Source organism: Lipotes vexillifer, unplaced genomic scaffold, assembly GCF_000442215.2.
Source record: "Lipotes vexillifer unplaced genomic scaffold, Lipotes_vexillifer_v1.1 scaffold691, whole genome shotgun sequence".
NCBI classification, from domain to species: Eukaryota; Metazoa; Chordata; class Mammalia; order Artiodactyla; family Lipotidae; genus Lipotes; species Lipotes vexillifer.
Window position 1 is genome coordinate 1,133,683 of NW_006788040.1, and position 26,341 is coordinate 1,160,023.

A 26,341-nucleotide genomic window follows, 5' to 3' on the forward strand; every position below is an offset into this window, starting at 1 on the left:
GGGGGGTCCCTTCCCATGCCTCAATTTTTGCCAAGAAAAGGCCCAAAGTAGAGCAAATAAATGTGTATTGTGCCTGTTGTGTGCCTGCGTGTTTATGTTCCCAGGCTGGGTGCCACGCTCACTCTGCGTTCAAGACACAGACCCACCAAAATGCTTCTCTTCTAGTGAAATGAGAGCAGAAGAACCTCCTAGAACAATGGGGTCCCACCTAGAAGTCCCTGAATGTTATAACCACCTTACATTGGTTAAGCTCCACTCTTGACATTAAAAGATGTAAATATATAACTATATCTTAAAATTGTGCCAGTAACAAATACGGTAATCAAGTGGTAGTAAAATAATGAGGTAGAAAGTGAAAATCCCTTATGATCTGCTCTCTAGCAATGAGGCCACTCTCAAAAGTTTATTCTGTTTTATTCCAATTGCATATGTATGCATGTGTCTGTTACACACATACGTAAATATGTATGTGTGTGTGTATTGTGTATGTTGAGATATATATAGATACACATATAGAAATAGCTGCAGATACAGATATTTTACCATAATAGGCATCAATTTCTAGAAACTGCCTTGCAACAGCTTTTTTCTTCAACTCAGAAATAGGCATCTTTTCATATCACACATGTGATCTACTTCATTTCTTTTTTATTTTTGCAGCACAATGAGAAATAGGTTTTATTTAGTCTTAAGATGTTTCCTTTCTGCATAAATATTAACAATAGTGTATCATGAGTCACAGAGCAAAATTTACATTACGGTTGTCAATTGAAAACCCAGTTTCTCTCTTTTCCATACTTCATTCCTTTTTAATTGATTTATTATTTTCCTTTTATCTATATTGACTTTTTAACTTAAAAATGGTGGACACTTAGGACTTCCCTGGCAGTCCGGTGGTTAGTACTCCGCGCTTTCACTGCCCTGGGCCCGGGATTCGATCCCTGGTCGGGGAACTAAGATCCCACAAGCGACACGGTGAGAACAAATAAATGAATGAGGGAATGAATGAAAGAAGGTAATGGACGCTTATTTTCCTATAGTTAAGTACTACAGAGAAAGCAGTAAGAAAGAGCACTTCGTTCTCATTAGTGGTTGGTCAGGATTTCATGGAGCGGTTGCTGCATGATATTTAACTCCTCTCCTGTTAAAGGATTGCTTTTTAACCATTACAAATATAATATTATTATGTGCAGTGTGCAGCCTTGTATATGGGTCTTTGGGCCCTGATGCAAACATTTCTTTGGGCAAATTCCTAAAAGTGAAATTAAATTCAAGTCTCTTTTGTCCTGGCCTGTTCTCCAGCCGCATGCAGTGTCTTTCAAACAGGGAAAGAACTAAGTGAGGAGGTGTTCTAGATCATTCTGTAGTTCTCAGCAAGCCAGTGGCCATCAGGCCCTAACACCCACCTGGTTTGGTTTCATCTCGTGTAGTTATGTACTGCACCGATCCCGGGGAAGTAGACCACTCGACCCGCTTGATTTCGGACCCCGTGCTGCTGGTGGGCACCACCATCCAGTACACCTGCAACACGGGCTTCGTGCTGGAAGGGAGCTCCCTCCTGACCTGCTACAGCCGTGAAACCGGCACGCCCATCTGGACCTCTCGCCTGCCCCACTGTGTTTGTGAGTCCTCGTTACTGGCTTGAGCCTCCGGGGTGCGTCTGGGGGTTGGCTTCTTCTTATTCCCGGTGGAGGGCTGGGCTGCTAGGAGGTGGTACCCACTCTTGGGAGCGTTTATTATCACTGTCCCCCAACAACAGCTAACAGGGATTGAGGGCATGGCTACTCTAACGTTTATGGTAAGTTTATCAGGCACCGCGCTGAGTCCTTTACCAGATTTCCCTCTCTTCTTCCTTGGGTAGCTTCCTGAGCATGGGAGTAATTTCTCCATCTTCCGAGGAGGATACTAAGGTTCAAAGAGGTGAAATCATTGCCCCAGGCCACACAGCTAGTTGGTTAAGAAGGAGGCCAGAGGCAAACCCAGGCCTGCCTGACTCTAAGTGATTAAAATGGAGCAGTCCGCAGGGCAGTAAATAGAGTGATTTAGACTCTCTTTGACGTCCTCTATGGGGCCATCAAAGCAAACGTTTGGTTAAAAAAACACTTTGGGGGGTTCTCTACCATAAAAACTCAAAAACAGGCTTCCAAGATCACTCTGAGAATGGAAGAGAAACTGCATATTCTCACCAGGCGGAAGAGGTGGAGAGCAGGGGTCTGGGGGGGCGTGGGTCTCAGCCTCGATGGCACATGGGAATCATCTAGGATGTTTTAAAACGCCCTGGAGATTCGGATGCAATTGGTCTGGGGTGTAGCGTGAGTTTCAAAAGCTCCCCAAGGTTTCTGATGTGCTGACAGGGATCGGACCCATTGCTTAAGAAAAGCATGAGGCTCTGCAGAAGGAACAAAGCCTCACACGATACCTGGGCTTTAGACATGTCAGCTGCGCTGCTATTTTATGAGTGTGTTTTGAAGAGATCCATTAAGGGCCCAGCCAGCCCAAGCTCCCAGAGCTGCACTGAGGTCTCTATAGTGCTGGGGAATCAGACTTTAAACAACAACAAAAGAATAGATGTTGATTGTATGTTTATGTTTATTGTAAACTACATCTTATGTGATGAACAGACTGTAACTTAAGGACGTGGCTCTCTCCTGAAGCAGCTGTGTTTTGTCACTTCTCACAAGTATCAGAACAGGCTTTGTGGAGTTTTTTCACGGCCACAAACAAGCAGCCCTGCCATTTAGATGGACAAAAGCATTCACTGTTTGGAAGACAATTGGAAAGCAAGAAAATCCTTGTCTTTTTCCATTGGATAAACAGATACAAGCAGACCTCAGAGATACTGTGGGTTCAGTTCCAGACCAACACAATAAAAGAAAATATTGCAATAAAGCAAAGTTTGGGGTTTCCCAGTGTATATAAAAGTTACGTTTAGCCTATACTGTAATCTATTAAGTGTGCTATATAGCATTACGTCTAAAAAAAAAAAAAAAAGTATGTACCTTAATTTTAAAAGACTTTATTGCAAAAAAAAAAAAATGCTAACCCTCATCTGACCGCGCAGGGTTGCCACAAACCTTCAATTTGTAAAAAAAAAAAAAAAAAAAAAAAAACCCCACAGTATCTGTGAAGCGCAGTAAAGCAACGTGCAATAAAACAAGGTATGCCTGTACTTATTGAGCACTTATTGTATGCCAGCCACCGTTCTGAGCAGTCACATGCATTAATTCACATTCACATAATTAATTAATAACAGAGATGTTCGTTGCTTCTGATAAAGAACAGAGCATGGTCAAATCCAAACTCTGGGGAGACCTTCCTCTCTTTCTATTCATGAGGCAGCCAAGGCCAGGGTCCCCTGTGGTAGTCCATAAATTCAGCTTTCTCAGCCCACAAAAGGGATTTATCACACAGACCCAGATAAATGAAAAATTTAAGTGCACATCGTCTACTTCACAGATTTTCCTTAATTGACATCTGATTCCTTTATTAGAGGAAGATTTATGTTTCTGGGTTCCCATTTTCTCTTCTCAAAAAGGGGGAAGGTGTGGTAAGAACACAACATGAAATGGGCCCTTTTAGCAAATCTTCAAGTGTGTAATAGAGTATCATTAACTCAAAGGCATGGTGTTGTACAGCAGATCTTTAGAAGTTACTTACCTTGCATAATGGGAACTTTATGCCTGTTGATAAGCAATTTCCCCATTTCCCCTTCCTCCAGCCCCAGGCAGCCACCATTTCACTCTCTGGTTCTATGAATTTGACCTTTTTTTTAAAAGATTTTTTTATTGAAGCATAATTGATTTCCAGTGTTGAGTTAATTACTGCTATACAGCAAAGTGATTCGGCTACACACACACACACACACACACACACACACACACACACACACACACATATACATTCTTTTTTTTTATACTCTTTTCCATTATGGTTTATCATAGGCTATTGAACATGATTCTCTGTGCCATCCAGTAGGACCTTGCTGCTTATCCACTCCATATATAAAAGCCTACATCTGCTGACCCCAGCCTCCCACCCCATCCCTCCCCCAACCCCCTTGACAACCACCAGTCTGTCCTCTATGTCCATGAGTCTGTTTCTGTTTCACAGGTAGGTTCATTTGTGTCATATTTGAGATTCCACGTATACATGATATCATATGGTATTTGTCTTTCTCTTTCTGACTTACTTCACTTTGCATGATAATCTCTAGTTGCATCTATGTTGCCCCAAATGGCATTATTTTATTCTGTTTTATGGCTGAGTAGTATTCCATTGTATATATGTACCACATCTTCTTTATCCATTTATCTGTCGATGGCCATTTAGGTTGTTTCCGTGTCTTGGTTGTTGTGAATAGTGCTGCTATGAACATAAGGGCGCATATATCTTTTTGGATTATAGTTTCGTCCAGATATATGCCCAGGAGTGGCATTGCTGGATCATATGGTAAGAATTTGACTATTTTTTAAAATAAATTTCCATTTTTTAAAAAAATATTTATTTAGGCTGCACTGAGTCTTAGTTGTGGCACACAGGATCTTTGTTGCAGCATGCGGGCTCTTGGTTGTTTCACGTGGGCTCTTAGTTGCGGCATACAGACTTCTTAGTTGTGGCACGTGAACTCTTAGTTGTGGCCTGCAGACTCTTAATTGCGGCATGTGGATTCTTAGTTGAGGCATGCGGACTCTTAGTTGCGGCATGCATGTGGGATCTAGTTCCCTGACCAGGGATCGAACCCAGGCCCCCTGCATTGGGAGCGTGGAGTCTTACCCGCTGGACCACCAGGGAAGTCCCTGAATTTGACTATTTTAGATGCATCCTATAAGTAGAACCAGACAGTATTTGTCCTTTTGTGACAGGCTTATTTCACTCAGCATAATGTCCTCAAGGTCCATCCATGTTGTCACATATGGCAGTATTTCTTTCTTTTTCAAAGCTGAATGATATTCCATTGTATGTATATACCACGTTTACTGTATCCATTCATCCATCAGTGATGTTTGTTTCCACATCTTGGCTAGTGGAAATAGTGCTGCAGTGAACACAGCGGTGCTAAAATCTCTTCAGGATCCTGATTTCAGTTATTTTGGGTAAATACCCAGAAGAGGGATTGCTGGATCATAATGCTTGTTCTATCTTTAATTGTTTGAGGAAGCTTCACACTGTTTTCCATAGCGGCTGCACCATTTTGCATTCCCACCAAGGGTTCCCTCTTCTTCATGCCCTCACTGACTCTTGCTGTCTTTTGTTTCTTTGATAATAGCCATCCTACCGTGTGTGAGGTGATATCTTATTGTAGTTTTGATTAGCATTTCCCTGATGACCATGACGTTGAGCATCTTTCGTGTACATGTTGGCCATTTGTATATCTTCTTTGGAGAAATGTCTATTCAAGTCCTTTGCCCTTTTTTTTTTTTTTTTTTTTTTTTTTGCGGTACGCGGGCCTCTCACTGTCGCGGCCTCTCCCGTTGCGGAGCACAGGCTCCGGACGCGCAGGGTCAGCGGCCATGGCTCACGGGCCCAGCCGCTCCACGGCATGTGGGATCTTCCCAGACCGGGGCACTAACCCGTGTCCCCTGCATCGGCAGGCGGACTCTCAACCACTGCGCCACCAGGGAAGCCCCCGAGAGTATTTTTAGCAAGGTTATTGGACATAAAACAGCTTTATTTATTTATTTTTTTAATTTTATTTATTTATTTATTTTTGGCTGCGTTGGGTCTTCGTTGCTGCACGCGGGATTTCTCTAGTTGTGGCGAGCAGGGGCTACTCTTCTTTGCGGTGCGTGGGCTTCTCATTGCAGTGGCTTCTCTTGTTGCGGAGCACGGGCTCTAGCCAAGTGGGCTTCAGTAGTTGTGACACGCAGTCTCAGTAGTTGTGGCTACTGGGCTCTAGAGCGCAGGCTCAGTAGTTGTGGCACATGGCTTAGTTGCTCCGCGTCATGTGGGATCTTCCCGGACCAGGGCTCGAACCCGTGTCCCCTGCCATTCACACGTTTAACCCTCACAAAACTGCATGAATGGTTTGCGTGTCCACTTAAAAGCAGGCAGAGAAGGCCCAGAGAGGGTGAGCAGCTTTCTTGAGGTCACACAGCAGGGAAGGGGAAAACCCAGGATTCCAGCTAAAGCCTGCCTAACCCCCAAAGTGTCTTCTTCCTACCTCGTACTCTGCAGCCCTGGTTCCTGGGTGAAGCTCTGGGGCTCTACTGTTGACCAAGACTTTCCACCAACAAGCAAGTCGTATAAGCTCTGGACATCTGCAGCCTCTGTTCACAGTCACTTGCCAACGCCATCGTTTGGTCCAGCTGGGACTCAAAGCCATGTCTTTTCACTCCTGGTCCATTTACCCCAGGCCACTTCAAGAACAGACAGGTCAGGCGTAGGTAGAGGGAAGAGTCTGAAATTTGCTGTCAGACCCACCTCCAGCTCTGCTGTGTGACCTTGGACCAGTAGCTGGCCCTCTCTGGACCTAGGGCCCCCATCTGTGAAAACGGATTACTGCTTCCTACCACGCAGGTTTGTTGGATGTAATTCGGTCATTTAACAAGTCCTCTTATCTGCAGGTGCAGGCTAGGACAGAGGTTCCCAAACTTTCTCAATTCCCAGTATCTTTGGAGTGTCAGGATTGTTTCGTAGATTTCCTAGGCCAGAATACCTAACAATTCTATTTATTAAGCAGTTAGGTCCAAACCACTTAATAAGCAGCTGTATCCTGACAACTTAGGAGCTGCTTGAAAAAGTAATGCACATAAATTGAGAGAAAAGATTGTAAAATTTTTATTTCGTTCTTAAGTAACACTTATTTACAATTACAATTTACAGTAATAATCCAACTACTGCTGCGGGAGTGTGTGTGCCTGCTGGGCTCTGCCAAACCTCTCAAACTCTTAGCATCAGACTGGACTCTGCCACCTGCATCTCCTGTTCCACACTGATTTTGTCACAGTTCTTGCTTTTTAGCACAGCAACCACAGAAAACCTAGCTTTGCAAAGATGGGGCATCATCAAAAAGAATGCAGCTCCATTGTGAAGCAGTTATACTCCAATAAAGATGTTAAAAAAAGTAAACTACTACAATCTATATATGCACCCCAAAAAAAAAAAAAAAGAATGTAGCTCAATCTGATGTTAAAACTGAACTTTCTCAAGCTAGGAGTTCACATGAGGCTGGAAGATGTCACTGTGTCTCCTCAACATTTTTAAAAAATTCCACAGCACCCCTGTGAGTTCATGGTGGCACCCGGGGGCATCATGGTGTATAGTTTGGGAACAATGGTGTTAGGTCCTGAAAATATGGCAAAAATGCAGCAATATGTAAACAGACACAATCTGCGCTGTCAGGGAGCCTGGGGTCTATTGAAGATGGGGGAGGAGAAACAAGTCTATGAAAGAAAGAACAGTGCATCTGCAGTATCACCTCCTCCAGAAGGGCCTCCCTGACTGCCTAGGCTAGGTCATGTTTCTCTCATCTGCACTCCCATGGCTCCTGTAGCTACACAGCACTTGCTGCAGCTTATCGAAATGATCTGTTTATATGTTCAGAGACTCAAACACATACCTTGCTTGCTAGGAATGTATCCCTTGGGCCCAGCAGGCTCAAAAAATGACAGTATTTGTTACTATTACTGTCATCGTCCTTGTTAGCAATACTAATGCAGTCTTTATTGAGTTTCGTGGCTTTGTTGCAGCTTCCCTTCTTTGGTGGCGGCATGGTAGATGGCTGCTGGGGGTCCCATCCAGAAGACATAAACCACAGCATGAAAAGTAATGAGGCTCTGACAAAGACAGCGAGGGTTTTATGGGTGGCTCTCCAGAGAGGCATGTACGGATTCCCCAGGAGGCCCTGGCCCTTCACAGCCCTGGCCCCAGAACACCACAAATACGAGATGTGGAGATTTCCTGACCTGGAGAGGACCCACATGGCCAGACGGTGGCCACAGTAAAAGTTTCCATTGATGAGTCATGCCCAGCGGCCTCACCTCGGCCAGCATGCCAGGCTCTAGCTGGGTGCCCTTCTTCATTTAAAAATTCCTGTCTCTGAGGAAGCAATAGCTCAGAGCAATTCACGATAGCCCAGGGAATTTGGGCAGGAGAAGGGCCCTTCATTATAGCAGAACCGTTAAGTGCACAGGACTTCAAATCCAGCAGGTCAGGTTTGCATCTCAGCCCTGCCACTTGCCAGCTGCGTGACTTTGAACAAGCCAAAGCCGGTGTCCTCATCAGAAAGAATGATCATGCCAACCATCAATATAGACGCTCATAACAGTGTGTCTGGTATATAATAAGTGCTCAGTTAACATTGGTTGCTAATTACCGCTCAGTTTCACTGCTCCACTACTGTAGAGTATATTACAGATCATTCATAGCAATAACCAAGAAACCTGATTTTGAGCGTTTCGCACAAATGTGCTCTAAAAATGTACATTTTTTCCTATACTTAAAGAGAGGGGGGAAATGGGAGGAAGACAAAAATGAGGGTAGGTTTGTGATTATGTCTATAAGACCATCAGTCCAAGTCACTTGAATTCCTGGGAGAGAACAGGTTGAAATCACACGGATTGCCATCAGAATTGTTTAAACCTTAGACACGTGATTCTCAACCAGGGGTGAATCTGCTCCCCAGGAGACAATTGTCAAAGGCAATTTCTAGAGACATCTTTGGTTGTCAAAACAGGGGAAGAGGAGTGCTACTGGCATCTAGTGGGCAGAGGCCAGGGATGCTGCCCAGCATCCTACAGGGCACAGGACAGCCCCACCACAAAGAATTACCCAGCCCAAAATGTCAGCAGCATCTAAGTTGAGAAAACCTGCCCTAAACAATCTTATTTCAAAGTGTGGGTACCTCCTCAGTGTAGGAATATCATTGACCAGCCACATCTCAGCTTAAGAGTGGGGTCTTGGTCCAGTCTGTATACGTAGCAAGCAGGAAAAAGTGAAGTCCAGAGACATGAATTGATTCACCCAAGGTAACACAGTGGATCCCGACCTCCAGTTTCAAATTCAGGTCACTTCCCTCATCACTTTCCTGCCATCTTCTGGGAGCTGAATATAAATACACATGCCTTCAAAGACAGCTGGTTTCTGCCAGAGGTGGAATTCCATGTGGAATTCTTCTCAGACTCTTAACTGATGGTTGGGTCAACATTGAATTGGATTGTCTTTGGAGGCAAAGACTCAAATCATAACTCAGCCACTTCCCTCTTGTGGGACCTTTCACAAGAGACCTTCCCCTGAGCCTCAGTTGCCTCATCTGTAAAATGGCTGTATGGTGTGGTGATTAACAGTGGACTTGGACCGCTTGGATTTGAATCCTCTCTCTCCCACTAACTAGCTTGGCAGGTTACCCAGCGAGATACCCAACAGTTCTGTGCTTCATTTGCACCGATATAAAATGGGGAGAGTCATAACAATGTCTGTGCCTTGGGGTTGTTGTAATAATTAACTGAGTTTATAGATACAAAAACTCCAAATAGTGCCTGGCTCATAGCATGCTCTCAGTAAATTTTGGCTACTCTGGTCAGTACTGTTACCATCTTTAAAGATTTAGGGGAGGATTAGAAATAATATTTGTAAATCATCTGGTACAGAATGAGTATTTGAATATTTTGGAAATCAGTGGATTAAATTATTAATTTCTTAACCATGTCAAGGCACCAGAGCTGCAGTTCTGAGCCCTAAATCCTTCAGCCCTAAAGTTCTGGCTGGACTTTAAGAGTCTATTTCTGTTTTGTAAATCAGTTCATTTGTACCGTTTTTTTAGATTCCACATATAAGTGATATCATATGGTATTTTTCTTTCTCTGTCTGACTTCACTTTGTATGGTCATCTCTAGGTCCATCCATGTTGCTGCAAATAGCATTATTTCATTCTTTTTTATGGCTGAGTAATATTCCATGGTGTGTGTGTGTGTGTGTGTGTGTGTGTGTGTGTGGTGTGTGTGTGTGTGTGTGTATTCCACATGTTTATCCATTCATCTGTTGATGGACATTTAGGCTGCTTCCATGTCTTGGCTATTGTAAATGGTTCTGCATGTATCTTTTTGAATTAGAATTTTCTCTGGGTATATATGCTCAGGGAGTGGGATTGCTGGATCACATGGTAACTCTATTCTTAGTTTTTTTACGGAACCTCCGTACTGTTTTCCATAGTGGCTGCACCAATTTACATTCCCACCAACAGTGTAGGAGGGTTCCCTTTTCTGCACACTCTCCAGCATTTGTTATTTGTAGACTTGTTTTTTTTATTATTATTATTTTTTGCGGTACGCGGGCCTCTCACTGCCGTGGCCTCCCCCGATGCGGAGCACAGTCTCCGGATGTGCAGGCTCAGCGGCCATGGCTCACAGGCCCAGCCGCTCCGCGGCATGTGGGATCTTCCCAGACTGGGGCACGAACTCGTGTGCCCTGCATCGGCAGGCAGACCCTCAACCACCGCGCCACCAGGGAAGCCCATTTGTAGACTTTTTGATGATGGCCATTCTGACCGCTGTGAGGTCGTACCCCATTATAGTTTTGATTTGCGTTTCTCTAATAATTAGCGACGTGGAGAATCTTTTCATGTGCCTCTTGGCCATCAGTATGTCTTCTTTGCTGGCTGGACTTTATAATCACCTGGGGAGCTTTAATAAGAATATTTGGGGGGACTGATTAAAATTCCTTAGGGGCCAGAGCCGGCTCACTGAATAACCTAGGGTGATGCTACTATGAAGCCAGGTGAGAACAGCTGAGGACACCTCCCCTTCACCTTCCTGGACCTGCTGTCAGTCTCTTCCTTTACCTCCAGGTCTAAGAATTTGTCCTTTGTCACTTTCTATCTCCACAGGGCCAGGACAGTGCCTGGTACAGGAAATATTGTGGAATACATGAACATTAAGTTAAATGAAGGCAGAGGCCATGTCTGTCTTCCTCATTGTTGTATGTCCAGGGCCTGGCACATAGAAGGTGCTCAAGAAATATTTGTTATACTCATTAATCTGTTCATTTATGAAAAAAAATTCCAGGGAAAGTTTGTGGGGAAATCCTTCTGCATTGCCACTGCCACCTGCTGGCCACTCTGCTACACTGCGGGTAATACCCTTTTTTTTTTTTTTTTTTTTTTTGTCTTAAGGATTTATCTTCTCTTAAGGATCACTTTCTGGGAAGCTGGATTCCCAGGAGGGTGGGAAGCCAGGGAATCAGATCAGCACTTACCTGGGGTCTGAGTCTTCACTCTCTCCCAGTAGAGCACTGGATTTCCAGGTTTCCTCTGAAAACCTTCCCACCTCTGACTGACTCAGTGAGGTTTCTGCTCTGTGTTTCTCCCATCACAGCTGCTGCCAAGCACTGGGTTGCAATTACCTGATAACTGTTCCTCTCCCCCACTAGACTGAGTCCTGAGAAAATAGGAACCATGCTTCTTTAGTTCCCTACTCTATACCAGCTCCTAGCACAAGCCGGGAACATAGGGACAGAGCAAATGTCTGCTGGACTGAAATTTTTTTTTTTTTAAACCCAAAGAGTGAATTCTAGACTCTGGAAGTTCATAAACTGTAAAGTGTGGTGCATGGGGCTGTATTTCCCAAGGAGTATTATATACTCCATTGGCGATACCCGTGTGGCTTTTAGACAGTGCCCAGATTAACTTTTCAATGTTAAGAAAATCTTTAAAAATAAAACTGACGTTTGAAACCTGTGATTATAAGAATGTTATTATTTGGGGTGAGGCTAAATTATGTAGCACTGTTTAAATGGAAAAATAAGTTAATAGAAATTTTTTAAAAGATTAAGTAAAGTTGGGTTGAAAGTATGACCAAAATTGTAAAACCCAGAAAAATAACCAGCGTTTACTGGGTGCTAATATATGTTGCTCACCCTCACGTGCATGAGCTCATTTCATCATCATAGCAACCCTATGAGCCATCCCATTTCACAGATGAGGAAGTTGAGGCTCACAGAGGTCAAATATCTTACCCACAGGTGCATAACTAGGATCTGAATCCCGGGCCATTAGGCACTTGAGCCCAAGAACTTCTATTCTGTAATCTTCTTTCAGTTGAATTGATGTAAGGTCTTTCAAGAAACATTTATTGGGCACCTACTGTGTGCCAGACTGCTGAAGATGCAGCAGTGAGTAAAAGCCAACCCCAGCTCCACAGAGCCCAGCCAGGTTGAAGAGCAAACTTTCAGAGGAATGGTTAGGACATGGGTGCAGGGTTTGGGTCATGATGTTATTGCCTGTGTATATTATAAAAGTAAGGCGTGCCCAACCTGTTTTTAAAACAGTACATCAGTATGCTATAAAGGACTATAAAATGTAAAAGGAAAAATTTCCCTTCCTACAGCTCATACCCCAGGCACACTCTGCAAGGTTAATTAATGATACCTTACCAGTCCTTCTAGTTGTCTTCCGTGGACGCATAATACAATGCTGTCTTTAAGGGTTCCCGTGATTGATTGAAGGAGGGCATTGTGGTTTGAGCGGGGGCCCAGACATGGTTAACATTGGCTGTCCTCAAGTGCCCGTGGATGAACTTCAACCATAGAGATGACCTTGGTTTAGTGGAGGTATTAGCTTTGGTCAGGCATTGGCTGAACCACCTGGTGCCTCATTTCTGGGAGTCTGAACTGAAGGGAATGCTAGTCAATATCTCTGCCTCTCTCTCTCAGCTGCTCTAACAGCCCCGCCCCCGATGACTTAGGGGGTCTCCTCCAGGTGCCCCTTACTCTTTTGAGCTTCTCTCTCTGACAGCAGCTGCCGTCTCTTTTTGTTTAATTGTCCATTTACATTTGTTTGCCCGCTTAAAGCATTGAGACCACAGTCTCTGGAGGGCAGGAATGGTGTCTGATTCACCTTCTGGCCCCACTGCTGGGTGCGTTGTCTGGCATGCAGTAAACACTTGCTAAATGTTTTCTGAATAAAAGCTCGAGCGCCTGCCAAGGTGCATCTGCATTGTCGTGCAAGATGCACCCCTAGCCACCCAGCGACCCAGCAAGTCCCTTTCTACAGGCTGGCTTCCTGGATTGCAGGTATGGGAAGAAAACAGTTCTTCGGCCCTGATGAAGGCTGCTATTGAATTACAAAGAAAAAAATCTTTCAACCTCAAGAGGTTGGAACCCTAGGAACCTTAGGAACCTTCTAGGCCAGGTCCCTATTGACCCACCCATTCAAAGAGATCAAAGCTCCAATTCCTCATTAGTGGTGATTACTGTCACTAAAACATAGTCATTCATTCATTTGTTCCTTGGAAAGGTGGTACATTAAAATGCCTTCCTAAATGTCAGGCAGGTACCATGTGTCGAACAATAAGGAGTGGTAAGGATTGTGACTAACTGGGGAACATATTTCTTATCTAAGGGGGACAGCTTCTACTCAACGCCATGTGAGTTGAGTGCTTGGGCTCCAGGTCACAATCATTGCCATGTAGTTATGTGAACCCAGTATTATCTTATCTTCCAATGTTTCAGAAGAAGCCAGAAATTCAGATTATTACATGAAATACCCTGATTTGCACAAGCTAAGTAGAGCCCACGTGTACGTCAAATTCACAGAGAAATAGGGACTTCTGTTATACTATGTGCCATCCACAATTTCCATGGGGTGAGGGGTTATATCTGTTGTATTCACCTCTGTGTCCTCAGTGCTGCTTATGTGTTGGCACATAATAGGTGTTCAATAAACATTCATTGACCCAATGAATGAATGAATGCTTCCTGTGATCCAGGCAAGGTGCTAGGCACTGGAATTCCTGGCATGCACGTAAGATGAGTTTCCAGCCTGGGAGTGAGTGGGCAAGGTGAGAATCAAACAGTGCCATAAAAGATTCTGAAGCTGTGTTGGAGGTCTGTGAAGGTTATAGAACAGGGTTCCAAGAACAGGGGAATTCATGCTGCTGGGGACAGATCTGGCTCCTTGGGGGAATTCTTGAGATCTGCCTTGTAAAATAAGATGCTTGAAACAACCCATATTTATTATCTTACAGTTTCTGTGGGTCTGGAGTCTGGGAGCAGCTTAACTGGGTCCTTTGGTTCAGGATCTCTCATAAGAGAGACCTGGGGCTGGAGTCTCATCTGAAGGCTCAGTTGGGGGAAGGATCCACTTCCAAGCTTTGGAGCTCCTACTCCAAAGACAGTGGAGAGTCTGCTAGCAAGACAGAACTACAGTCTTATAGAACATCCTCACGGAAGTGACAGCCCTTTGTCTTTGCTGTATTGATACTTTATTGGTTGGAAGTGAGTCACAGGTCCTGCTACAAAGAGCTGCAAAGAGCGTTAATACCAGCAGGTGAAGATTATTAAGGGCTGTCTTAGCCTTTCCACTGCACTCTCCTTTATTTTTTTTTAAATTGGAGTATAATTGCTTTATAATGTTGTGCCGGTTTCTGCTGTACAGTGAAGCGAATCAGCTACATGTATACGCATATCCCCTCCCGCTTGGACCTCCCTCCCACCCCCCTCCCCATCCCACCCCTCTAGGTCATCACTGAGCACCAAGCTGAGCTCCCTGTGCTATGCAGCAGGTTCCCACTAGCTCTCTATTTTACACATGGTAGTGTATTTATGTCACTCTCCTTTAGATAGGAAGGGGAAGGGCATCTCAGACAGAGGGAACAGCATAGGCAAAGCACAAAGGGGTGAAACAGAGTAACCCGTCTGGCAGAATGTGACTAGTTCGACGTAAAGTGAGGAACCATTTGAGAGGGAAGCAGGAAGCAGATGGACAGAGCCCTAATGGCCCAATCCGGAGAGCCTGCCTCTTCTCCAAGCGCAGTGGAATCACCAGGTGTGAAATAATAAAAGACCCACCTGCTCCACGTTCTAAACCCGAGGGCCTGCAGAGTCAGGATGATGGCAAGCTGGGGGATTACACTAGTGAACTGTAAAAATCACTCAGATATTACAGGAATCCTTCAGGTAAAAGAGGCAGCGTGTCATCTCTTCCGAGTTTCACTAATCAAGTGAGTATTGGAAGCTGTGGACAGAAGCTTGTTTCTCTGAAACATGTATGGCAGGTGCAGCTGTGATATGTAAAGACTTGGGTCTTTGTACAGCAAAGCAAGATCCAGGAGGAGCAAAATGTTTTAGGATTTGGCGGAAAACCCCTTGTTCTCTGTTTGTGGGAATGTAAAATGGTGCTGCCACTGTAGAAAACGGGATGGTGGTTCCTCAGAAAGTTCCACGTAGGATTACTGTATGGTCCAGAAATCCCACTTCTGGGTATCCGCCCACAGAATTGAAGGCAGGGTGTCAAAGAGGTATTTGCACACCCATGTTCATAGCAGCATTATTCACAAGAGCCGAGAGGGGAAGCCATTCAAGTGTCCATTGACGGGTGGATGAATAAACAAAATGTTTGTCCAGCCATACAATGGAATATGATTCAGCCATAAAAAGGAAGGAAATTCGGACACAAGCTACAACATGGATGACCCTTGAGCATATTATGCTCAGTGTAATAAGCCAGTCGCAAAAAGACAAATACTGGATGATTCCACTTATATGTGGTCCCTAGAGTAGTCAAAGTCATAGAGACAGAAAGTAGAATGGTGGTTGCCAAGGGTTGGTTGGGAGGGGAGATGGGGAGTTAGTGTTTAATGGGGACAGAGTTTCCATTTGGGAAGATAAAGAGTTCTGGGGGTTGATTGTACAACAATGGGAATGTACTTGACACTACTGAGCTGTATACTTAAAATGGTTAAGATGGTAAATTTTATATTATGTAGATTTTACCCAGTTTAAATTTTTTAATAATAAGACTTTTTAATGTTTCAGGATGTGTAGCCTTGTGTGCACAGCAGTTTTTGCTGGCTTTCCAGTCCATCCAGGTGCTGAAAAGGAACTAGATCACACGCTGGCCCTGGAATGGGTCAAACTGTCAGGTTCAACTCTCCAATAAGTCTTAAGCTAGCAAGTGTCATTTATGATGCTCCTACTATATATGTTAGGGTCATTTGTGTTCTTACTGTATACCAGGCCCTGAGCTTCCAGCATGCCTGAACAGGCTCATCTCCAGTGAGGGAGACTGATAGTAAATAATTAAATGCTGTGGTGGAGGAAGAGCCGGAGAGATTAGTAACTCAATTAGGGGTAGGGAGCATCAGGGAAGGCTTCCTGAAGGAGGAGATATGAGGACTGAGTATTGAAAAACAAGACTTGTCCCGGCTGTGTGGGCAGGTGAGGTATAAGGTGAGAAGCAGGAGGAATATTTCATAATTTAGCGACACTACCGTCCATTATTTACTGAGTACTTACATTTCAAGGGTGTGCTAAGCATTTGCACACGTTATCTTGTTTAATCTTCCAAGTCCCTGTGAGATAGGTGCTGCTATTATTGCCATTTTACTGATGAGGAAACTGAGGCTCACAGAGGTTGTGGCCCTTGCTGGAGGTCACACAGCTAGTAAGTAGCAGAACCCAGATTTTTAACCCAGATTCCACAGCTCAGTATATCCTACTGTGCCCATGTGTAACCCATGCCCAGAGGTGGGAGAGGGAAAGGGGAGTTTGAGAAGTGGGCAACAGTTCAGTGCAAAGGTGGGGATGCAGAGAAATGATGCTGGAGAGACTGGCCTCAGATCACACAGGCTCTGAGTAGGAGTCCCCAGAGATTTACATCGTCTCATCAGAGCTCCTTTTGGCTTGCATTTCAGCGGAGGAGTCCCTGGCATGTGACAACCCAGGGTTACCTGAAAATGGCTACCAAATCCTGTACAAACGACTCTACCTGCCAGGAGAGTCCCTCACCTTCATGTGCTATGAGGGCTTCGAGCTTATGGGCGAAGTGACCATTCGATGCATCCTGGGACAGCCATCCCACTGGAATGGGCCACTGCCCGTCTGTAAAGGTAAAGAAACCACCGCCTCCCCACCCCCGGAGTCCCGGGGAATGAAGGACCCAGAGATGTAAAGACTGACTTGCAGCGATTCTAAACTTGCTCTAAAAAGCCAGGCTACTGTGTTTCATTAAATCTAAGACACCACCGTTATTTTCTGCACTGCTGAGAAAGGGCATGGCTGCCAATTAAACTATGACACGGTGCCTTCTCCTTGCTTAGCATTTTTGTTTTTGCTTACTAAAAGAGCTTAGGTTTTTATCATAAAGGAGAGGCAGCCTGCTTTTGACTCCTGCTTGGACAGCGTGGCTGAAATGTTTCCCGCCTCCTGCACCCCCTTCTCACAACCACTTGGTTCCCAAGGGTGATGGGTGTTCCCCTGTCGCCTCGGCGTTCTCCCAAGATGCTCACACCTATCCTCCAGGTACTGATTGTCCTGGGCTGATGATTGCACAAGCACAGGCATCTTGAGCGCCACCTGGTGGCAGCGATTGTAATACCCTAGTGATTGTAAGACACCCCCCCATCTCAGAGATGGTGAAAAGCGGGGGAAGTGTATTTTCGAATCAGTGAACCACTCATCGTTGAAATTAAGTTAGGGCACACCTAGTGAGATTTGGATCCATTTATCCGTGTCTCTGAGGTGTGAAATTCATAATCATATCCTAAGTATGTTCAACGCTTTAGGCAAGTGGATTTAACCTTTTATGGTGTTAGTACCCTTTTGAGAATCAGGCAGAAAGCTCTGAATTCTCTCCCCCGGGGGAACCGAAACATGCAGTTTTACATTTCTACTTGGGAACCCCTAACTTTAGCGGATCCCCAAATGCTCGTTCATGAAGTTCAGCGTTAAGGCTTAAAAATACTTTCCGGGCCAGAATTTCTACTCCTGGGTATAGGTACAAAGTAATTGAAAACAGGTATTCAAACCAACACTTGTACAGATGATCGTAGCAGCATTATTCACAAAAGATGGAAACAACCCAAATGTCCATCAGCTGGTGAATGGATAAGCAGAATGTGGCATGTTCATATAAGGGAATATTGTTCAGCTGTAAAAAGGAATGCTATAACATGGATGAACCTTGAAAAGGTTATGCTCAGTGAAAAGAAGCCAGACACAAAAGGTCACATATGGTGTGATTCAATTCGAATGAAGTACCCAGAATAGGTAAATCCATAGAGATGGAACTCGGATTAGAGCTCCCCAGGGGCTGCGGGGGAGGGAAGAGTAACTGCTTAATTGATACTGAATCTCCTTTTGAGATGATGAAAATGTGTTAGAGCTAGGTAGAGGTGATGCTTGCACAACATTGTGAATGTACTAAATGCCCCTGAATTGGACACTGAATTAAAATGGTTAATTTTATGTTATGTGAATTGTACCTGTAAAAAAAGGTTTTCCCTGCATCACCTCATTGAAGCCTCGTGACCGTACTTTGAGATAGGTGAGCCGTCATACCCATTTCACAAATGTGGACAGAGAAGCTCACAGAGGTTAAGTGACTTATCCCAAACCACACAACTGGTACAAGACAAATCTAGGATTTGAACCCACTTCTGCTAATTATAAATGCCCTGCCTTTGAAACCCCACCGGGTGAGGCAGTCCTGGCCCCTCAGGTACGACAGACCATCTAGCAGGAAAGACATTGTCTTGGGAGACCATTGCCCTTTTCTCTCCTCTCCACTTCCACTCCTGTGACCCACCCTGCCAACTCTGTAATGAAATAATAAATCATTTCCTCTTCCCCCAAAAAGTGGGGTCTATCGTTTGTGGTCTGGAGTTGGAGAAATGACAGAGTACCAGTGTGAGACCACCCCCTGGGACTCAGGGGCCCTGGGTTCCCAAGGACGCTGCCCTGGCAGGTCCAGGAAAGGGCCCGGGAAGCTGCCTCTTAGCACGTGCCCCCGGGGCCCACTGATCACACTCAGAGGTTCAACATTTCCTTCCATTTCTAAGATTTCATGGAAGCTCATGCCCTCTCAGACACGCAATCAAGGTCCCATTCATGTCTTGGGTAGGAAGCATCTGCCTTAATCTTTCCATTTTCCTAACGCCCTGGCTCCAGAGATGTCTGCAGTCAGTCAGTTAGTTAGTTAGCTTTTTTGTCGGCTGGTTTTGTTATCATCACATGATAACGATGAAAGTCAGAGAGTCACTTTGACCCAAGCTCTAACTAGGAAATCTCCGTATTATGTAGGACACGGCTATTGCTGGGCCTTTGGGGGCCAGCTCCTCCCACAACCTTATCATGCAATCTTTCCATCGAAGCCCTTCACTCTGGGGGTTTTGCATCCCTGAACCCCGTCCCTGTGGGTATATTTTTGTGCTCAAGTATCATGATGACTTGGATGCCAAAGCGTGAAGACACCAGCCCCCATCCTCCTGAACTTCCAGAGAAGTTGTACAGGGAATCCAGGGGAATAAACCAACTCCAGAGAGTTCCAGTCTATGACAATGAAGGAATTAAAATATGGAATAAAAATCCTATATTCCAAATCAATATGGAATAAAAGTGAAATTAGAAAGGTTCATATAAATGTATATTTCAAAGCAGGAAAACAGTTTCACCTCTGGCTGGGCTCAGGATTTCGGATTTGGAATTTTGTCTTGCCCCTCACCATTCATCAGCCTTGGTCCGACACAGAAACACTGAAGAGACCAGGACTATGTAGTTAAGAGCAAAGGCCCAAGAAAGCCAAGCAAGTTTAAATCCTGCCTACATCACTTAGGAGCTGTGTGGTATCAGAGAAATCACTTCACTTCTCTGAACCTCTGTTTGCTTATCTGTTAAATGGGGATGAGAATAGTATCTACCTAATGAGATTGTTGTGAGTGTTAAGTGAGCAAATATATATAGAGCTCTTGATGCCCAGTATCTGACATATGGTGAGTATTCAGTAATTATTGTCCTTTTCCTTTCATAACTGTCTCATCTTCTCTCAGGAACTTAGGAAGGGAATGAGGCATTTCCATTAATTCTAGTAGCCTAAGATTAAAAAAAAATAAACAAACAAAACCACAGCACTACAGCAAAGCATGGAATGGACTTTTTGCACCTAATTTGTGGGGGGGGGGGGGGCTTCATGCAAACAGAGTGAATTCACTTGACATTGACCAATGCTCCAATTTCTCTTTCAGTTAATCAAGACAGCTTTGAACACGCTTTAGAAGGTGAGTCCCATAAAGAAAAAAATCCCATAAACCAAGCTAATAGCAGAAAGCAAGGGAAGGTCCTTGGAGATCCTTATCGAGGCGCTTAACAGAAAATTAAGCAAACATTCTGCCTTCACACTGCTGAATATAATTTCAAAACAAATGACATTGTAAAGAAAAAGAAAATCATTGAATTTGCAACTTATAGTCCTAACTATGACCTGAAAGAGATTTGACGCCCGTTCTGTTCACGATGACGAGGTAAAAACATCTGGGAGTTCACGTGCCTGAGAAACACACACCCTCTTGTAAAACTTTTCAGCCATGTGGTGCTATTTGGGGGAGCTAAATCCAGAGATGCCTCACCTTTCATGCTGAGCAAGCTCCTGGTTTCGGGAAGGAAAGGTCTTCCCCATGGGATGCTCTGTGGTCTGTTTTCCCCTCCGTCTTTTTCTTCCCCAAAATAGCTATCCCTGGATCCCCCTTGTTTTCTGTTCTTGTTAGAAATTACCAAGTGAGATTTATTAATGTGGAACAGATGCTAAAAGTGATCCAGGATTTTGTTTTATCTTCCCTTTTCAATGCATCCCACATGTAAAATGTTCTGCATTCTGTATAACCTTCGTTCAGTTTGGTACAAAAGCACTCACTGGGCTGTCGTGTCAGGAAAAAAATAACATTTTGTTTAAAAAAAAAGTTTTAACCAATTGGACAGTTTTTTAAATTATTTTTGGAGCCACTTATCTTTCTGACAATAAATTGTTCACTCAGAATCTGGGGCAGTGGAAATTACATGTCATTAGTTGCTCTCTTCTGCAACAGATGACATTTTAATCCAAGCCGACAGAGCCGGAGCTCAAATACATGTGTAGGCTGTGGGGAGCATGTATCAGTCACTCCGCTAGAAGAAGGGCATTTGTGGTGTTAGGCTCTATGCAGGCCCTTCCTTTGCTGTCTTGTACCAGCCGGTGGACCATGAGAACATCTCAAAGGCCTGGGTTGCTCAGAGGGTGTGATGCCATCGTAATGTTCGGGGCTCGCACATTTATCATGGGTATTAAGACTGATTTTTCAGACTCAAGGAGTGGTGGTTAACGGATTGCAGATTTGTGTAATGCTGAGCTCCGTTAGACGTGGCTGTGGAGAACTGCAGAGTGTGTCCAGAAGGGATGTGGAGTCTGCCTTCAAGCCTTTCTCGGAAAACGCCCTCTTCCCCGCCCCTACCTCCACAATAATCATCATAATTCTTGTGATTTCCTCTAACCACTGGGAGGTAGCGGGAGGCCCCAGGTGAGGCCGAGAAGGTTGCCTGAGCGTGTGCAGCCGTGGCCTGTGAGGATGAAAACTGTGTCTTCATGGTTAGGGTGTCATGGGGTGTGCAGTTGGGGTGTCATGAGGTGTGCAGGTACCGAGCACTGACCCAGCTGCCCAGCGCCCTCTGCTGGAGGGTCTGATTGAGCAGGTCTGGGAGGGACCTGCCAGTCTAGACACAACTCTGTCTTCTCCATGGACTGTCAAGCAAATCTGCCTTTCCAGTTAGCACGTTGGGGATTTTCTCCAGGTCTTCCCTGGAATTGGATTTTGACCAGATTTCAACTGATGACCACCCCATCCAAGAATAGGTCTGGGGCACCATTTCCTTTACTCTCTGCCTCTTCTCCCTTCTGGAGATGGTGCTCTAGTGGCTGGCTCTGTGACATTAGGTCTTGGAGTGGGTGCAGGGCTGGGAGGGCGGGAACTCCCCTGGGAGCCAGGGGCCCTCACCGGCTTGTGCGTTTAGTAGCAGAAGCGGCAGCCGAGACGTCTCTGGAAGGGGGAAACGTGGCACTGGCTATCTTCATCCCGGCCCTCCTCATCTCCTTACTGCTGGGAGGAGCCTACATTTACATCACCAGGTATGGGGCTTCGGGTGGGAGTGGGGCTCTCACCCACTCGGCAACCAGCGTGCTGAGGGGCTGGGCTCGTCATGGACCCTGAGCCCCAGGGTCTCCACTCTTGGGGACAGTGGGATTTGTGTGATTGAAGGGATGGTGTGATTCAATTCAACTCAGAAATATTTAGATCGTGCGCCTGCCAACCCTTCATGGTAGGAGGGCTGAGCATGCAGCAACAAATCAGACAGACACTCTCCTGACCCCACAGAGCTAATGTTTAATGGGAGAGAGAGACATTTCCTATTGCCAGGCACACTGACTCATTCTTTCCTTCATTCACTCATCCATTCCCTCACTTATTCAACATCTATGTATTGACAGTCTAATGTCATTGTCCCAGGTGTCGGGGATCATAGAACGTGCCTTTAGTAAGGAAGGAAGATATTCATCTATGGCTAGCACATTCACTAATTCGTTCAATTTCACAATTATTGAGCACCGACTCTGTACCAGGCCATTTTCTGGGCTCTAAGACCATCGTCATGAACAAAACAAAAAGAAATCGTTGACATGTGGGGCACAGGTTCTCATGGGGGAAGAGAGACAATAAGTAAAGTATAATATAAAAGTAAGTAGTACATTAGAAAGTGAAAAATGCAGGGAGAAAAAGAAAACTTAGAAGAGAGAAAAAGGGAACTGGAGTGAGGCAGTGGTTGCATTTTAAGTGGGGGAGGGGTAGAGGAGGCCCCAGCGAGAAATCACATTTGAGTAAGAGCTTGAAAGCAACAATGAGTAAACTATGCAGATATCTGGGAGAGGAGGATTCCAGGCAGAGAAGCAGCATGTGCAAAGGCCCTGAGGCAGGTATTTGCCTACTCTAAATGGTCCCTGTGGAGCTCACTGTCCGGAAGGGGGAGAGGAGAAATACACACATTATCACACACGATAATAAACACAATAAAGGAAAGAGACAGGGTGTGGGAACAGAGACCAGATCTAAATAGGTGGTCAGGGAAGGCTGCTCTGAGGCAACACAGTATATGCTTAATAAATGCTCATTATTATTGCGCTTGCTCTTTGCATTAAAGAGGGACTGGTATCATCTTACAGGAGAAAACACATTAAGCTCTAGTAAGGGGAGGTCCGGGGTTTTAAGGATCACTGACTGGGTTAGAAATTGAGAGCGATTATGATTTCAGCTTTTACCCCAGTCGGATTCTCACCTACAAGAGGCCGTCTCCACACATCCTCCTTGTTATCCGTGGAGGTGCCCATGCTCAGGAAGTGGCACCCACCGTTCCCCTGTGGGACTGTAAGGTGTCTCCTCGTCCAGGAAAAGTAACTTCTCTTCCCTTCACCGTCTCTTCTCCAGATGCCGCTATTACTCCAACCTCCGCCTGCCCCTGATGTACTCCCACCCCTACAGCCAGATCACCGTGGAAACCGAGTTTGACAACCCCATTTATGAGACAGGGGTGAGTGGGTCTCTCTTCTCTCCCTGGTGCCTCCCTCTTTGCTCTGAATTCATCGACATCAAAACGGGAGGTTTAATTTCCTTTTGCTCACAGTGCTGCTGGCAGAAAGGCATGGCCAGTCGTCCTCCTGTCTCATCCCCGCCAAGACCCCTATTGAGGTAACTGCTGGAGAACTCAGCTCGTTCTAGGAATTGATGACAAGCCTGTAACTCTTTGTTCCTAGCAGAATGGTTACAGAAAGAAGGGGCTGCACCAGAGACCCACGGAGAGACAGCTAAAATGGGTCAGAGCCCAGCGGTGGCCTGGTGGCAGTGGGCAGCATTCCCAACATCTTATTAAACTACATTCCTTATTGAATGGCAGTGTGCACCATATCCACACATTTGAGCAGCAGCCTTGTGTTGGTACTAGGGACACAGCTAAACCAAATAGACACAGTCTTTGCGTTAATGAGCTGATAATCTCACAAAGGAGACTGACATCAATAGTAGTAGTAGTAGTAGCAGTAATGGTAATAGTAATCTTACGGGCCAGGCCCCTTAAATGCATAATCCCCTTGAATCCTTGTAACTTTTTGTGATGGATTCTCTAGTTATTTCTGATTGGCTGATGAGGACATTGAGGTTCAGGGAGAGGAAAAACGATTTGGTCAAGATTACACACAGCCAGAACACACAACCTGCAGCCAGGATGCAAACTCTGTTAGCCTCTGTTGCCTCTCCTTGAACCTCAAACAATCAAATATGCCAGTGAATATCTTGATTGCAACAAACCATAATAATTTGTAAGGGCCATGCAAGAAATTGGACAGGGTGCTATGTGTGTATGGTGGAATGGGAGAAGGCCATTTCAACTCATCTTTGAGAAAGCTGAGTCATATAAGGTGGCTGAAGAAGATGCCTTCGGAAGACAGGAGAGCACGTGCAAAGGCCCAGAGGCATGTGTGAAGAACAAGAAGGCTGGTCATGAGTTTGCAAAACCACAACCTTCAAATTCACTGTGTGATGATGTACAGTCATCTCCCAATATTGGGGGCATAAACTTGACTTGTTTCTTGTCCGTGCTAACCTTGCAGCACTCCTGCTTCCTCTGACCTCCTGCTGGTTATCAGTTGATGTGTAACAATATTTTTGCAAATTTAGGAGCCTAAAGGACACACATTTATTACCCCATAGATTCTGTAGGTCAGGAGTCCAGGCACAGCTTATGTAGGTCCTCTGCCCCAGGACTCACAGGCTACAATCAAGGTGTCAGTCAAGGCTGCAGTCTCATCTGCGGCTTGACTGGGGAAGGACCCACTTCCAAGCTCACATGACTGTTGATAGCATCCGGTTTCTTGCAGGTTGTTGGACTAAGGGGCTCAATTTCTTGCATGCTGTCAACCTCAGTTCCTTTGTATGTGTCCCTCTCCATAGAACAACTCAGAACATGGCAGCTTGGTTTTTCAGAGTCAGCGAGAGAGAGAGAGAGAGGTCACAATCCTACAAAATATAAACATGGAAGTGACACCCTAGCACCTTTGCTGTATTCTGTTGCTTAGAAGCAAATCATAGGTTCTGCATACAGTTAAGGGGAAGGGATCATACAATGAATGTGAATACCAGGAGGTTGGGGACCATGAGGACCACCTTGGAGCCTGCCCCCCAAACTTCCATCTACCATGAAGCACAGACAGAATTGCTTATCTGTGTTGACCCAGTGGGAACTGTAGACCTCCATTAAAGCATGTGACAGTGACATGGGGCCGAGCCTATGACTTCTTATATCTCCCTACTCCTCTGCCCTGGGGGCCTGGAGTATATTACACACACTCCACGAGTATTGGAGAAATTGGACTGGTTGCTGCCTACGTGTTGTGGCCATTTTAGATACGGCACTGGTAAGACAAGGTCATATGTTATTTTACATTGTGTATAGCTTGTTTCTGAATCCTCAGAGAAGGTCAAGCTGATGAAAAATAGCACTTCAAAAACTAGACCTTATTAAGACTTATTCATAGATGTATCAGTCACCTAGCACTATGATAATGCTGAGTAACAATCCCAAAACTCAGTCACTCAAAGTAACAAGCGTTAATTTGCTCATCAGTCCATGGGACAGTGTTCTCAGCTAGTTTCAGCTGGGTGGTAGTCCTGGTTTGGCAGTGCTCACTCACACATCTGTGGTTGGCTGATGACTCAGCTCTGCTGTCCGTGACTCTCCTTGCTGGCGCTAAAGGCCATCAAGGCATGCTCTACTCATGGTGAAGGCAGAAGGGCAGGACACCAGCAGCAGAAACACACAGGCACTTTTCAAGCCCCTCTTATGACCCACTTTCCCATAACCCATTGGTAAAAGCAAGTCGAGTTTAGAGTAAAGAGCACTGCAAAGTCCTATGTCCAGTATCTTGGATACAGAGAAGGGTGAAGATCCAGAACGATTCATCTGCCACACAAGGGGTCAACAGATCTGTGCTTCTGTCTCTCACAGGAAACCAGAGAGTATGAAGTTTCCATCTAGAGAGAGCTCCACGTGAGAAGGGAACTTACAGATACAAACTCAACCACAGCCCCCTCGAGAACTTCATCCAGAGACCATGTGGCGTTTGATGGAAAGCCCAGAGTGTCGGCTGTCTTTTCTTTAGACTCTTTACTGAAGACTTTCTGTTTTCTTCACTGTATTTATTATATTTAAAATCGAAATAGGTGTGGTTGGATGTATTGCAGCTGCAGCCAAATTCGTGGTACAGCCTCAATCCTGAAGGCAGGTGGAGGACCTGTAAAATAGCAAACACAGCAGTAGAGGGAGGAGGAAAAAAAAAAACAGCAACAGGCTGTTTCTCGTATCAGCAATGCCATGCTACGGCTGCATCAAATTGCATGCATCTTCAGGATCCATGCCCATGGTGTTTTTCATACCAATCTAAGTCCCAAGATTAGGTTGGAAAGGGTATTTCTTGTGGGGTTAACTTGCGTTGAAATTGAGCATGGAGACTTAAACAGCACTGCTCCAAAACCAGTCTGTTTTCTCCCTTCCAATTTCCCCA

General features: G+C 45.1%; 1 protein-coding gene across 1 annotated transcript in view; it reads left to right on the forward strand.

Annotated features, from left to right (window-relative positions):
• The window catches only part of SEZ6L (seizure related 6 homolog like), an 82,193-nt gene extending 56,378 nt beyond the window's left edge, over positions 1–25,815 (forward strand). The window contains exons 12-17 of the mRNA XM_007461211.1: positions 1,431–1,622; positions 16,626–16,820; positions 19,953–19,985; positions 21,748–21,862; positions 23,214–23,316; positions 25,786–25,815. Of these exons, the coding sequence (XP_007461273.1) occupies positions 1,431–1,622; positions 16,626–16,820; positions 19,953–19,985; positions 21,748–21,862; positions 23,214–23,316; positions 25,786–25,815 (668 nt within the window). The remainder of the gene's footprint in view (positions 1–1,430; positions 1,623–16,625; positions 16,821–19,952; positions 19,986–21,747; positions 21,863–23,213; positions 23,317–25,785) is intronic.
• The last annotated feature ends 526 nt before the right edge of the window (positions 25,816–26,341 follow it).